This window comes from Coloeus monedula, assembly GCF_965178545.1.
Source record: "Coloeus monedula genome assembly, chromosome: 20".
Taxonomy (NCBI): Eukaryota; Metazoa; Chordata; class Aves; order Passeriformes; family Corvidae; genus Coloeus; species Coloeus monedula.
The window spans coordinates 4,011,117-4,026,208 of NC_138800.1; the positions used below are offsets into that span (position 1 = coordinate 4,011,117).

A 15,092-nucleotide genomic window follows, 5' to 3' on the forward strand; every position below is an offset into this window, starting at 1 on the left:
CACGCTGGGCTTGCAAGTGTTGGGTGATTGACTGTACTCTGCTGGTCGTGGGGACCAGGGCAGTTGTGTCACTGTCCCTCACATCCAGCTCCTGCCCCACTTGGTTTGGGTGGTGCTCACCCTGGCTCTGCCTTCCCACTGCTCAGCAGAGGGGCTCCCACAAGCTTGGCTCTCCCTTCGTTTGCAATCCCAGTAAAACAAGGCCACCTGTGAACCAGAGAAGATGGCAAATGTGGGAATGGTGATGAATGAGGCTTTTTGCAGTAGACGATGACTCTCCAAATTTCTGGAGCCTGCACAGTTTGGGTGTTGACTGGCAGCTGTTGCCCTTGCCCCGAGCAGAATGCAGGGCTGGCAGCTTGTCCAGGAGCCACCAGCAGTGATCAAGAGGACTTGCAAATGGCTGAAACCCCACCAGGAAAGTGCTCCCCGAGCTCTGTGTCCACGGCAGGGATGGCTCCCATGCTGGTGTGCCCAGGGCACGATCCTGCTGATGGCAGGGTGTGTCTCAGGGCAGACATGGGCTTTGCAGAGCTGCAGCTGAGCGCAGGGAGTGGAAGCTGGGGGATTTTCCCTGAAGTGTTATCACACACATGGGGTTTTCTGCTGTTGTATTTATTTATTCCTGTTCCTTTGGAAGGAGATGGTGGCCCCCAGTGTGGCAAAGTCTAGGAAGAAGGCAGATGAGAAGCTCAGCTGGTGGTGGGAGCACTCTCTGCTCTCCTTTGCTTTGTTCTGTGATCCCAGACACATTCGTCACCATGGTCCCTTCTGCTTATCCGTGGAGCAGCTGTAATTCATCCCAGCCTCAGACTTAATTTCATGAATATTTATAGAGCCAATTTGATCCTTGGCTGGGAATCTCCATTAAAAACTGAGCCAGGTCATAAGCTGGTGTCAATCAGTGCTTTTCAATTAAAATTGAGGAGGACTGGGGGGCTGAAGTTGTCTGCTCAGAGTCCCCTTTCCTCTGGGCACTGCATTCAGGGCCACTGTGTTGGTCTGCAACAATTTGTGTTGCTCTTGAGTTTTGCTTTAGCCCTGTGCCTGTATTGTGTCTCGAGGGGGATGTGTGGGCTCACTGAGGTGTCACAGAGAGAACTCGCCTTTCCCCCAGGGCTGGTTGGGACTGAAATGCTTGTTTGCTTTAGCCTGGCCTTGGCAGGGGGATATTTCATGCTGGATCTTGGGTTTGCTCACACAGCACCCAGCCAGCAGTGCCTTTGCTGGTGTTTTTCCCAGCACATGGGTCTCACCTGGCTGCATGCAGGGACCACTGACGATGGGGCCGTATCCTCCCATCCCTTCCCAGCAATATCCCGGGGATCACATGCTGCAAAGCCATGCCTGGTATTTCCACCTTCCCAAACACTGAAACCCATCCAGAGTGTCCACAGCTCCCTCCTCCACCCTGTGTCCCTTCCCATGAGCCCAGGGCTGGGCAGCATCTCTGGGCAGGAGCAGTGGATCTCCCTTCCCACTCACAGCCCAGTGCAGCTTCATCTCCCTCAGCAAACAGATTTTTCAGATTTTCTTGGCTGCTCCCTGTTTTCCGCTCCCGAGCTGTAACAAGGGCTCCAAAATGTTCTTTCCATTGGGAACCAACAGTGGAATAAGCTGATCCTAGTAAATGCCTGACAAATTATTTTTCCAGCAAGCAGATGACCGGCTGGGTTTATACAGCTCTAACCTGCAGTTACCTCTGCTGGAACCAGGATAATTTTTTATTTCCCTTCAAAACCACTGCTGCCATTCCTACCACCAGGCAAGGAGAAGCATTTGGCTTGCCTGGAGTGTTCAGGGCTGCTCCTTTCCAGGACGTTTGTGCTCCTTTCTGTAGCAAAGAGCTGCTATTTAGGAAGCAAAGATCACAGTTCACTGCTTGCTTGGAGCAGTCACAGCAGTACAGCTGTGAAAGTTCTCTGCTGCTCCTAAGGGCTCCCTTGGGCTCCCTATGGAGCATGAAGCAGCATCACAGGGAGGAGAAGGGACTTGCTGTTGGTTCCACAGCTCCTCTGGATTCCCAGCAAATGGAAACCCCTGAGGAGGTGGATGTTAACGTGAATTTCTTTGCCCCTTTTCTGGTCCATCATCTTCATCACCAGCCTGTGAGCAGCCCCTGCTTGCTCCTTTGAACTCCTCTGCAGCCCCCTTTATTCTGGGCCACTTCCAGAATTCATTTGCCTCCTGTGATATTTTATTTGCAATTTAGTCCTGCCCCATTTCATAAAGTACAAAACGTGAACCCAAGGATTTATTGCCAGCACTGGGGCTTTAACTGGGCTCTTTCTCCCACATTTACAAGAGTGATATACAGACTATATATCCCCCTAGATGGGATCTTTAGGATGAGCTAAGTGCATTTGAAGGTGTGAGCTGGTGTAAGGCTGTTGGGGTTGCTTTCTGCCCACAGCCTGAAGGACGAGCAGCCGGTGCAGTGCGGGCAGTACGACGGGCTGGTGGAGCTGGCCACCATCTGTGCCCTCTGCAACGACTCCTCGCTGGACTACAACGAGGTGCGGGGGCATCAGGGCCGGGTGGGGTGGGGGGAGGCTCTTGCTGTGCTTCGGGGCAAAGCCAGTAGAGTTTGTCCCTTGGGATCCCCTTCCCTGGCTTCAGCTCATCCCAAGGGGATGCTCTGGTGTGGTGGGTGACAGCAGCCTTGGTGGCAGCAGCACGTAGAGGATGTGCTCTAAAGCTGAAGCTCTTTTTTCCTGCCCTCTAGTCCAAAAAGGTTTATGAGAAGGTGGGGGAAGCCACTGAAACAGCCCTGACGTGCCTGGTGGAGAAGATGAACGTCTTCAACACGGACCTCAGCAAACTCTCCAAGGTGGAGAGAGCCAATGCCTGCAATTCGGTGAGTGGGGAGAAGCTCCTGTGAACTCCAGCACTGGGGGACTGGAGGGAGAGGAGGGATTTAGGACGTCTGGTACTTGGGCAATAAACACTTGCAATGATCCAAGGGACTGATCTGGCACAAGGATGCGATTTCTGGGCTCTCAGGGTGAGCTGGTTTTGGAACAGATGGTGCAATGGCCCCGAGGGGCTGATCCCAGGACCTTGAGGACCAGCCTACATGGAGCTTTGGAGCAGGTGATTCCTGAGGCTCCAGCTCAGTCCAGTCCCTGCTCAGCCAGGAGAGACCCTCTCAGTGATAGCCCGAATTCTGGCTGCACATGAGGAAATTTGGAGTTATCTTTAGGTGCCCAGTTTGCACTGAGCAGCCACCCTCCAGCATGAACCAAACCCTCTTCCCCAGAGCCTTGCCTGCCCCAGTGACACTTGCTGCTTGGAAATACCTATTTTTGACATGAAAATATCTTGTGCTGGCTATTCCCCTACTCCAGTGTCTCCCTGTCCTCCTGGGTGGAAATACACTTTAATTTGGGTCTGGATTTCCTCCGCTTTAGATCTTATAATGTCTTTACTTGCTCAAAGGGCTCTCTGTTCCAGCATTTTTTCCCTGGATAGGTCTGAGCAGGTTGTAATAAATCTCCTGACTCCTTTCTGATATGGAAAGCTTGTAAGCTTTTAGCCCTGTCCCATCCTTCCTGGCTCCTGTGGCTGCCTTTCTCCTCCCATCCCCGGGGCTCAGCAGGGCCATCAGCCAAGGCACAGAGCACCAGTGTCCCTGGCACGTCCAGGCTCAGCCCAGCACTGCTCCTGCAGGTGATCAAGCAGCTGATGAGGAAGGAGTGCACCCTCGAGTTCTCCCGGGACCGCAAGTCCATGTCCGTGTACTGCACTCCCACCGGGCCCAGCAACAACTCCACGGGCAGCAAGATGTTTGTCAAGGTAGGGGCAAAGCACCTGCAGGGTCCTCCTCCCCTCTGCACACCCAGCAGGGCTTGGCCCTTGCTGCACAGGGCAGTGATGATGCTCTGCAGTTCCTCTCCCACTCTATCTGCCTGTGGATCCAGGGTCCAGCAGGTGGGCTGGTGGGGTCAGACAGGAGGTGAGTCTTCGCCATATGGATTAGGAAAAAATGGGGATGAGATGATTTAAAGGGAGGAAAAGGTGCTGAGTGTGCTGGTGCTGGGGCAAGGGAGAGCTGCCCCTGTGCAAAATTTGGGCACTTGCCTTTATTAAAGGCTTGGACCCTCCAGATGCCAGTAATGCCCAAAGGATGATGTCCAGTTTTCCACTGTAACCAGAAATAAAGTAGTGTTTCATAGGGCATTTTCTTCCCAAGAGAAGAGATGTGGTGGAATTTCTCCCTGCTGACTCTGAGAAGGTTTGTATGTTGTTGTTCCCACTGGGAGATGATCTGGGTAGGTGAACTCTGCCCTCCAGGTCAGGCTGGGACCCTCTGAAGCCTCTGGATCTGTGGTCCTGGGCAAGCTTTTTAAGAGATGCAATAGAAGGATTGCAAGTTGCATATTAAAGAGCAATGTCAGGGTCTTTTGTTAGGCCAGAAGGGCTGGGGTGAGATGCTGGGGTGCTGAAGGACATGTTTTCCTGAATTGAGAAGGCATCACAAACATCCGCTGAGTATCCCACATTTTTTTTCACACAGATTTACAGCCCTCATCCCCTCCAGGCCGGAGCGGGGATCTGTGGGGCGGCAGTATCTGGGGCAGATACGTAGGTTTGGCAGGAGTCAGCTCCTCTCCAGCAGATCCTGCTCTTGGTGACCTGGTGCGGGTGCGCGCTCCGGGGCGCGATCCCGGGGCGCGATCCCGGTGCGCGATCCCGGTGCGCGATCCCGGTGCGCGATCCCGGGGCGCGATCCCGGGGCGCGATCCCGGTGCGCGATCCCGGTGCGCGATCCCGGTGCGCTCGGTCGGAGGCTGCCATCTAGTGCCCCGAGCCGCAGGGCCGGCGTGTGCCCGCTGCACTTTGGGGAGATTTCCTTCTCCTCTGCCCAAACTTGGCGCCTTCCCTCCCTCTGGCACTTCCTGCGGTGCTGGCAAGAGATGCCCATCCTGCAGCTTCAGTGCAGCCCCTGAGCCCTCCGCTCCTCCGCAGGGTGCCCCGGAAAGCGTCATCGAGCGCTGCACACATGTCCGCGTGGGCCCTGCCAAGGTCCCGCTGACGGCCCCGGTGCGGGATAAGATCCTGGGCAGGATCCGGGACTGGGGCATGGGCATCGACACCCTGCGCTGCCTGGCGCTGGCCACCCACGACTCGCCTGTCCGCAGGGAGACCATGCAGCTGCACGACTCCGCCGCCTTCGTCCACTACGAGGTACGGCACCGGAGCTTTGGCCAGGAGCTTTCTTCCTTATTCCCAAAGTTTCCCCTCACACTCCCAGCTGTCCCAGCAGTATTTTCCCTCTGGTTTCTCTGTGGGCGGTGTAATGGCTCATCTCCTCTGCAAACCTCAGGGTCCAATCTGAAGGATAACAAGCCCCATGTCACTGAGGATGTGTTCCTGTGGGGTAACAGCTGAGAGGGCCTTGGAGACCATTGTGAGGGATGGGGAGGAGGGGAGCAAAGAGAAAAGGTGTGAGGAGGAGCAGAGGGGATGGGAGCCTCCTGTTGGATTGGGGCTGTAGAGTGCATCCGTGGGGCAGTTGGTAGGAAACCTCCTGAAAGTTTCCTCCCCAGGGAAATCCCTGTGCCCAGGGTGGTGTCACAGCAGGGGGGGAAGTGGATACATCCCAAGGGGTTAATGTTGGTCTGGGGTGTGTTCCTCCCACCCAGAACGACCTGACCTTTGTGGGCTGTGTGGGGATGCTGGACCCTCCCCGCAAGGAGGTCACCTCCTCCATCGAGATGTGCCGCAAGGCCGGCATCCGCGTCATCATGATCACCGGCGACAACAAGGGCACGGCGGTGGCCATCTGCCGCCGGATCAGCATCTTCTCAGAGACTGAGGACGTGTCTGGCAAGGCCTACACGGGCCGGGAGTTTGATGAGCTGTCCCCCGAGGAGCAGCGCCAGGCGTGCCGCGAGGCCCGGTGCTTCGCCCGCGTGGAGCCGGCGCATAAGTCCCGCATCGTCGAGTACCTCCAGTCCTTCAATGAGATCACGGCCATGGTGAGCCCTCAGGCACACCCCACCACTCTCCTGTCCCTTCCTCCCCACCCTGCCCAATCCCTTGCACACTTAACCACAGCTTCGTGCAGACAGGTGACGGCGTCAATGACGCTCCAGCCCTGAAGAAGGCAGAGATTGGCATCGCCATGGGGTCGGGCACAGCTGTTGCCAAGTCAGCTGCTGAGATGGTGCTCTCTGACGACAACTTCTCCACCATCGTGTCGGCCGTCGAGGAGGGCAGAGCCATCTACAACAACATGAAGCAGTTCATCCGCTATCTCATCTCCTCCAATGTCGGGGAGGTCGTTTGGTGAGAGCCTCCCACACCAGGCACCATGTTGCAGGAGCAGCAGTGTGGGGACACATCCCCTGGGACAGGTGACCTGCAGACCTGTCCATGTCTCCTGGCCCTGGCAGCATGTAGTGCCCAAACTGGTAATCCCAGGCACCATGTCTCATTCCCCAAGGGCAGGGAGATTTTTTTTTTGTAGTTTTCCGATCCTGCCAGTCCACAGGACCTATTCTGTTAAAGTGTTGCCTCTTTAAGGCCATGAGAGTGCCTGAGCTGGGTGCAGATGTTTGTGCACAGGCTGTTGTCACCCAGTCACAGCTCTCTCTGCCTCTCCCTCCCAGTCCTCAGCAACATCAGCACAACCTTGGGATCGCTTGAGCATCCTTTGCCCTTGCATTTCAGCATGGGTGTTTGTGCTGGGAATGGGAACCTTTGTGGCTGTGAGGACGTTGGTAGTTGGGTTACAACTGCAAAGCAAATTTTAATTGCAACAGGAACAAATTTTAGCTGCAAAATTCAGTGCTGGGCTTCAGGTTCCCGATCAGGGGCTGTGGTTCATCTTCAGGACTTTGGGTTGATATTCAGTTTGGGGCTTTGGATCCAGGTGCTCTCTCCCCCTTGCATGACACAGAACTTTTCTCTGCCTGCCCAGAGCTTGTCTAATTTCACATCTCTTGTTTTTTCCCTGCAGTATCTTCCTGACAGCCATCCTGGGCTTGCCCGAGGCCCTCATCCCTGTGCAGCTGCTGTGGGTGAACCTGGTGACAGATGGGCTGCCAGCCACCGCACTGGGCTTCAACCCCCCCGACCTGGACATCATGGACAAGCAGCCCCGCAACCCCAAGGAGCCCCTCATCAGTGGCTGGCTCTTCTTCCGCTACCTGGCTGTGGGAGGTGAGTGCTGTCGGTGTGGGTGGGCAGTTAGGATGTGCCCAGGGTGCTCTGGGGCAGGGGCCCTCTCTGGGTGCTGGGCTAAGGGTGTCTCTCTTGGCTGCAGTGTACGTGGGCCTGGCCACGGTGGGCGCAGCGACCTGGTGGTTCCTGTACGATGCCGAGGGACCGCAGGTCTCCTTCCATCAGCTGGTGAGTCAGGAGGGGAGCAGGCTGACAGCTGGAGCAGATGGGTGAGGGCGTGCATTCAGGTGTTGGAGTCCTTCATCCACCTTTCCTCTGCGTTGGTTGTAGCATTCCCCAGTTCCAAGGCTCACATTTCCAGCCTTGCTTCAGCTAGCCACCAGTGTGGTAGTGAAAGTTTGATTCAGAGAAGCTGAAAGTACCTCCCATATTGGAAGGGATCTGTTCTCACATTACATTCCTGTAGCTAATGTGAAAACGGCAGGGTGGGGGGGGAAGCAGGTGTTACCACATCCCAATGGCATGTGCCATGCAAGATGGATTTCTGATGGAGACACGTGTGTGGTCAAACTCTTTCCTAAATGCACCTGAGAGTCTTAAAGCCACTGTCCAGCCCCTACCCCAACCCCAGCAGAAGCTGGGTCACTGTAGGCAATTTACTGGTTGCTCTGAACTGTGGGATATTTAACAGCAACCCAGTTCATCACGTGCCCCCAACCAGTCGACTCTTCCTCCTCTCTCCTGCCTGTCCTGCTGCTCTGCCGTGTATTTATCAGCGGTTTCCTGTGCCGACAGAGGAACTTCATGAGGTGCACTGAGGACAACCCCATCTTTGAAGGAATTGACTGTGAGATCTTCGAGTCGCGATACCCAACGACGATGGCTCTGTCTGTGCTGGTGACAATCGAAATGTGCAATGCTCTGAACAGGTGTGGTGGCCACAGGGCTGCCTTGTTTGCTCTGTGCATGACTGATTTTGTGCAGGGTCTCTTTGAGCGTCTGTGGGTGGGCTGAGGGCTTTGCTTTGGCTCAGCAGAGCCGTTCAGAGCATCCTCACAGGGGACCGCTGGGTTTTCCATAGAGAAGCTCCTCCAAGGCTGTGTGCTGTGGCTGAGAGCAGGGAAGGAAGGACTGGATCTGCATTCATTAGCAATCTGGTCATTAATGATCGATCCTAATCCATGCATGGCTGGTTGTGTTGGGCATCCAGATCCAGTTCTCAGCAAAGCCTGAAGATGAACAGCCCCTGGAAAAGCAAGGATATAGCAAGGATATATGAAATTCCCAGCGTGGGCAGATGTGGGGAGGTTTCTGGGCCTGACATTGTCCCCTCCCTTTCACAGTGTCTCTGAGAACCAGTCGCTGCTGCGGATGCCACCGTGGCTCAACATCTGGCTGCTGGGGGCCATCATCATGTCCATGGCTCTGCACTTCCTCATCCTCTATGTCAAGCCCATGCCTGTGAGTGCCCTCTGTCACCTCCCTATGCCTCCTGTGGACAAGGACGTCCCTGGAGCAGTCTTTGGGTCTGGAAACTTCTGGGATGGTTGTTCCCAGCAGGTGCCCTCAGGACCAGGTCCCATGACTCAACCCAGCATGGAATATAGGAGTCATTCTGCCCCATGAGCCAGAAGTCAGAAGCTCTCCCTAGAAGCAATGCAAAGGGATGTAGATAATTTCCAGAAGGTGGTTCAGCCCTTTCTGGAGTTGTCTCCTTCCTTTGCAAGGTTGGGGATGCCTCGGTTGATGCCCAGAGATGCTTAAGATGAAGTGTGTCTCTGTACCTAGGAGGTTACACTGTCCCTTGTCACTTGCTAAGCACCTGTGAGCACCTAAACACACAGTCCTACCTTGTGCCTCACTTTCCCCATTTGCAGGAGAGATGAAGGACATAATTTTTTACTCATCTTGGCCAAGATCATGACAGACCTTGAAGAAATCCTCCTGTTTGGGCTGTCTGGATCCTCCCTCCTTATACCTGGGATGACCCTCTCTCAACCTTTGCCATACAACAATGGGACCCTTAAAACAAGAAAGTATCCCACCTGCTTCCCTGCTGACATGTCCAATCCTTTCTGCCCTGCAGCTCATCTTCCAGGTGACCCCCCTGAGCTGGCCGCAGTGGGTGGTTGTGATGAAGATCTCCCTGCCCGTGATCCTGCTGGATGAAGGACTCAAGTACCTTTCCCGCAACCACCTGGATGGTGAGCATGGTCTGCACCACCCTGGGTTAGGGTGGCTCCGTGGCACTTTGCTTGGGGTTCCTGGTGGCTTTGTGGACCCCTCGCTCACCTCCTCTGCTTGTGTGATGTCTGCACCTGCATGTTCACCCACCTCTGCTGTGCAAAGGGGCTTTTTCTCCTACTCCCTTCCTTCCTGGTGCCATGCCTGGCAGAGCAGTTGGTACTTACATCTGCTTGAACTGCTCCCTTTGGAGCTGGAGCATTAGATAAATCTGCCACAGGTTATTAATTCAACTCTTGAACCTCCAGGAACTGGATCCCTTTGCTTATAAAGCAAAACAAATCAAACACTGATTTGTAACAGGAACCTTTTCTTTTTTCCTCTCAGATTTCCACCCCTCTCTGTCCATCCTTATTTTGTGTTGGCAACCTCTATGATAAGATCATTTGAGAGCTGAACACCATATAAACTGGTTCTAATGGGGTTGCCCTTGGCCAGCACCTCTCAGGATGCAGCCCTTGGCACAACCGGAGGAGAAGCAGCTCCTGTGACACTGGGGCAGCAGTTCCCATGTGCTTCTGGGCTCCATGATGTAAATCACAGCATATCTTTGGGCAGCCTTCCAAAGAGATGATATCATTTTTTGTCTTTCATTTCTTGCAAAAGATGTTGCTCTGGGGGATATCTCGGTGCTGATTTAAGCCCACGGGTTTTCCTGGCGGTGGCTGCGGGCCCCAGGCTGCCGAGCAGTGCTGTGTCTGCCACAGGGGTGGCCCCTCTCCAGCAAACAGGTTTTATTCATTTTTTGTGGCGTGCTCACCCTGACAGTGATAGCAGGTAGAAGAAGGGCAGGAAAGGCACTGTCCTTGCTCAGGGAAGCTCTGGGGACAGATGGACAATCTGAGTGTGAGGACTGGATGTCCTTCCACACCATCAGCTTGCTCAAACCATTTTTCCACCCCTCAGGCAACCTGTGTCATAGTAAACCCCTCTTTTTCCCTTCACCCTGTAATAACAACCCAGAAAATCTGTGCAAAGCCACTCTTGCCTTCCTGGGCTGAAGGCAGGTCTGGCGAGCCCCGTTGAGCAGGGATTTGGGCATTGTAACAGCTGTGTTTGGTTTCTTGTGGAGCAGAGCTTTGTGAGTACCTGGAAATATGGGATGGGAAGGTATTGCAGGCAGAAAATGGTCACAAACAGGTCTCCCTCCCCACCAGTGTGTCCTGGTGTGCAGCTGGTGCTCATGTCAGCCTTTCTTCCTGTGTTGAGCTGATGCAGAAACTCAGCAATTGCTCAGAGAAACAGAAGTGCAGGGACTCCTGTTTTTACAGACCAGATAGAAATTGTTTCTAGCCTATTTTTATTGAATTGTTGCATCTCTCACCGGACACCCAAGTCTGTTTTATCCCACAATTAAGAGCCTGTAGCAACAACTTTACAGCACGGCACCGGGCTGGGGTGTAGGAGAGCTGGTTAATGTTGCATCCCATGCATGCCCTCAGTCTTCACTTCACCATCTGTGATCTGGGGCTGAGCCTGTCTTTCTCCCACACTTCGTATTTCTCTATAAAATCTCAGCACTGTTGGACAAAGGGCTTTTCTTTGGCTCTGCCTGCACAGCTCCAAGCACAGCGAGGTTTCTGGTAGGCACACAATCCTCCCAAGTGCCATCATACCAGCTCAGAGTGTTTTCTCCTCCCATGCCATGCTCCCAATGTTTCGGGTCCTCTGAGCTTCCCTCATCCCCACGGTCACGATGCTGCTGGTGCTCACGGGTTGCTCTGTCTCATGGATCCAGGGTTTCCCATGCAGCTCTTCAATCATGGCTGTGTGGCAAAATCACCACTCTTAAATCATCAGACTTGAAAGAAGTAATTGAAACTCTTCATCTTCCTCATTTCTCTGGGCTTTGAAAAGCAAAGGAAAAAACCTCCAAAAGCCACTTTTATATGTGGTCTTGTGATTTTTTTTACCAGGTATTCTCAGGACAGTGGAGCGGGGAACACCAGTTGAATACCTGCAAGACTCCAGAGCAAGGGTTGGCTTCCTTACGTGTCTCATCCCTGAATGCCGTGTCCCCGTGCTTCCTGCAGAGTCTTGCTCGTGTGTGGTGGGGACCTGCTTGGAACATGAACACGGCTTAGACCTAGAACAGAGATACAGTAACAGAGCCGGGGGTCTCTACCCAGACAGCATCTCCTTTCCCACAGTGCTCTCTGTGTTTTACTTCAAAATAAGGCCTAACAAGTCTGTAAAGTAGCTCTTTGATGGCAGTTTTGGCCAGGGGCCAGGCTACCACTTAGTCTGTGCAAGACAGTGCTTGGGGATGGTCTCCAGCATGGGACCTTCCAAGGGAGGGCCAAGGGTGTTCAGCTGAGGAATGCAAATGTATAGCTGCGAGTTCTGCTGACTCAGGTTTTGCATGGAAAACTTTCTCCTTTGGTGAGATTTAGATAAGTTGTGTTTCCATTATGCTGGATTTTCCTTGTCCTTGAAGTGGCAGAAAGCTGAGACTCTTCAGTTCTCACTGTGGTCTCAGTGCTTTACATTCCTCTCCATTGCCCTGCTCATGTCCAGCCTTTCATCTCACATGCTTTGCATATCTGACTGCCTTCATTCCTCCCTGGCCCCTCTGAGGTTTCTGCTGTCTCAGTTTTGGGAGGTGATGTGATTGTGAGAGTGAGAGAATGAGTGAGAGGCTGAGGTTGGCTTGGTGTGAGCTGCAGATGTTCTGGTCAGGAACATGGAGATGTTCTCAGGGGTCTGTCACACGCTTGGCAGGCTCACAAGGGCTCACCACCCTCAGGGATCTCTTGCTGTAGTATCTTTAATATTTTCCGTGCTCTATGAATTCAAGTGTTTGTTCTTTCCGAATCCTGTGGCATGCAGGAGGAAGGTTTCCAGGCATCTGTGCCAAAGCCTTGCAGAAGTCTTTTCTGAGTGGTTCTCGAGACGTACCAAATCTAGGGAGGACACTGAGACAACCCCAGTGCTCATGTTCCTCTGTGCACCATCAGCCCACTGCTGAGGCCACCCTGCTCTCCTCCTGCACTGTCCCTGGACCTCCTCATGTTCATCATCTCAAAGAAAACCCCTTGCAGGTGTCGGAGTTGCTGCTGTGGTTGTTCTCAGCACGTTCAGCAGCAGGCCCTCCCTGGGCGCTGAGCATCACCATTTCTCACCTGTGCTGTGGTAAAGGCAGGGGCAAATCACAAAGCAGGTGTTTTCTGCAACACAGCTACACACCTGCCCCGGCAGCAGCAGGGCCACTGAAAATCAGGAGTTTGGATGCACAGGAATTCACTTGGTGTGTTTTTTGGCAGATCAGCATTTATGCAGCTGTTTCTCCTTGTGCCCAGTGAGGACAGCAGCCCCTGGAGTCATTTTGCAGGGGTTCAAGACGGTGCCCACGCCATCCTGTTCACTCTCCCATGGGCAGCACAGTGCCCTGCAGTCTCCTGCCACTGCAGCTGATGTGGGGGTGAGGTTGCTCCCTTGGGTGAATGTCTCCACCACTGAGGGAGCTTTGGCCATTTCTCTGCAAAGCTGGCATCAGCTTTAGGGCTCAGCATCCTCCCAGAGGAGAGTGGCTGGCAGAGGTGGCAGTGCACTGACAAGAGCATCATACTCCCTGCCAGGGGCGGAGGGAGCTCTGCATCTGAGACAGCCCAAAATTTGCAGGGACCAAAATCTCCATGTCCCATCACAAAAACCCCTCCAGCATATAGCAAAAAGGAGCTGTTCACCCTCATTTTGCCCCATGTGCCTGCAGCTGGGTATGAGGGAACCCCCCCCCCCCCCGAAACTCCCCAGGAGCACAGGAGCTGCTGCAGCTGCCTGTGCTCCCTGCAGAGGAGGCAGGCATCCCTCTCCCTGGCACGGCAGAGCCGGGAGCGAGCGCCTGCGGCCGTGGCCTGCCCTTGTAGGGTAATCTGTGCATGGAGCTACCTTGGCTGGGTGCTGGCAGAGGAATGTGTCCCTATGGGCCAAGTATTCCCTTGAGCTGTGGGATGCTCTGCAGGAGAGTGGTGCTGCACCTTCCAGTGCTGGAATCTCCACACGGGATTTTACAGCTCTGCTGCCTCGCTTTTTGTTTTTATTTCCCCCTCTCTCCTGTTTTTTCATACGTGTCCATGTGTCCTGCTTTAGAAATGGAAGAGCAGAGGGAAGCTGCTCTGGTATTGCAAAGGGATGGGGGGACAATTCCCCTTTTGGTTTTCTCTTGAGGTCTGGGGTCTCGGCTGCAGCTCAGGATGCCCTGGTGTGATGGGGGAGATGCGCAGTTTTCAGAGCTATGAGGGCTGCAGCGTTTCCTTGGTGAAGGAAGTGATGTGGGCTGGCAGTGGGAGCCTGCATCCCTCCAGCAGCACCTTTTACAGGGACCTGTTGAGGAAAGTCAAAAACAGTAAGGAAAAACCTCCCCAGAAGCCTCAGCTGTCCTGGGGGGAGCAGACCTTGGAGGAGCTGAGCTCACATTGTTCAGCTGCTGGTTTGCAAGTGCTGAAGGGCTGCGACAGCCCTGGTGTGAGGCAGCACCCAGAGGGAGTGTGACCATCCCATCATCCCTGCAAACAGGTCCTGCATTCCCCCTGCTCCTGTCACCAACGTGAGGGGAGGACAGATGGACACTGGCATGCAGGGACCTGGAACTGGACCTTGGCTGTTTGCAGGGCTCATGGAAACACCTGACTCGCTCCACACCAGGATTGTGTTACTTAGAGGCCTGAGAGCAACATTTTGAAGAGCATCCACTGTGGTTAAACACTGCAGCTGTGTCCCCTTCCTGCCCCTGCCTGTCACATGCCATGGCATCCTCCTCCCTGTTTGCACAACCATGAAGCGATGTGTTTAGGGGAAGTGCCATGGCTGGCAAATTACCACTGGTGTGTCACCTGGTGGGGACTGTTCAGCTGCTGGAGGAGACAGAAGAGATGCTGCTGCAATGGGGAGGAGGTGAATTTTGATTATTGCAATGAGATTTAATACAGTGCAGTTGCCAGCATCCTTGCTTTACACCAAAGCCCGCAGTGTCATCCAGAGGGGTGCTGCCATCACAGCAAACCATTTTATCCCAGGACACAAGAGCTGGGCTCTGCAGCCAGCCCTGGAAAAAAAATTTGGCAGAAGTTGCAGAAAAGCCTTTTCCCTCTCTTGCCTGTTATTTATTAATTCCCCTGAAAGCTTGTCGGCACCAGGGTTGGCAGCAGGCACGGAGCCCCGCGGGTAACCCCGGGCAGGACCCCTATTTATCAAGAGCACAGGAACAGCGGTCCCCAGTGAGATGTGTTTGGTGATGTGTGCAGTGATGAAAGATAGAGAAATACAGTCAAAAGATTCACGATAAGGGATTTTTCTAACTCTCCTTAGCAAGTGCTGCTTCTGGGTGGGTTTTTTTTAAGGAAAAAAATCTGTTCTGGGCAGCTGCTGCCTCAGGGGTCAGGGACACTCCTGTCAGCTGCTTGAAAATTGGGGATCTAGTTGCTGTAAGTCATGTTCTGGCAGGGATTTTGAGGCTGCTCACATGGATTTCAAGCTGGATACCATCACTTTCCTACAGGCCATGTGTTGCCTGTTACCTTCCATGTCCAACCCCATCCATCCGGAGGGAGGGTGAAGGGAGGAGGGCAGCCCTGGGACAGTGGCTGTGATGAATAGGTTGGTCCTTGCTCATTGTTTTGGAGGTATTTATGGATGTAAGTACATGTGCAGTGTGTGTAAGTGGTGTCAGCCCATGGAGCAGTGCCCGTGTCTCTGGCTGCAGCAGGGCTGGGGCTCTGGGG

General features: G+C 53.9%; 1 protein-coding gene across 3 annotated transcripts in view; it reads left to right on the forward strand.

The window, feature by feature from the left end:
• The window catches only part of ATP2A3 (ATPase sarcoplasmic/endoplasmic reticulum Ca2+ transporting 3), a 52,243-nt gene that overhangs the window by 32,072 nt on the left and 5,079 nt on the right, over positions 1-15,092 (forward strand). For 2 of the 3 annotated variants that reach the window (XM_082294566.1, XM_082294567.1), the window contains exons 10-20: positions 2,414-2,516; positions 2,726-2,857; positions 3,670-3,795; positions 4,969-5,187; positions 5,646-5,981; positions 6,071-6,291; positions 6,965-7,167; positions 7,271-7,356; positions 7,924-8,057; positions 8,472-8,589; positions 9,215-9,332. In XM_082294566.1, coding sequence (XP_082150692.1) covers positions 2,414-2,516; positions 2,726-2,857; positions 3,670-3,795; positions 4,969-5,187; positions 5,646-5,981; positions 6,071-6,291; positions 6,965-7,167; positions 7,271-7,356; positions 7,924-8,057; positions 8,472-8,589; positions 9,215-9,332 — 1,796 coding nt within the window. Of the gene's footprint in view, positions 1-2,413; positions 2,517-2,725; positions 2,858-3,669; positions 3,796-4,968; positions 5,188-5,645; positions 5,982-6,070; positions 6,292-6,964; positions 7,168-7,270; positions 7,357-7,923; positions 8,058-8,471; positions 8,590-9,214; positions 9,333-11,288; positions 11,351-15,092 lie in introns of all 3 variants that reach the window. The other variant, XM_082294565.1, reaches the window with a different exon arrangement.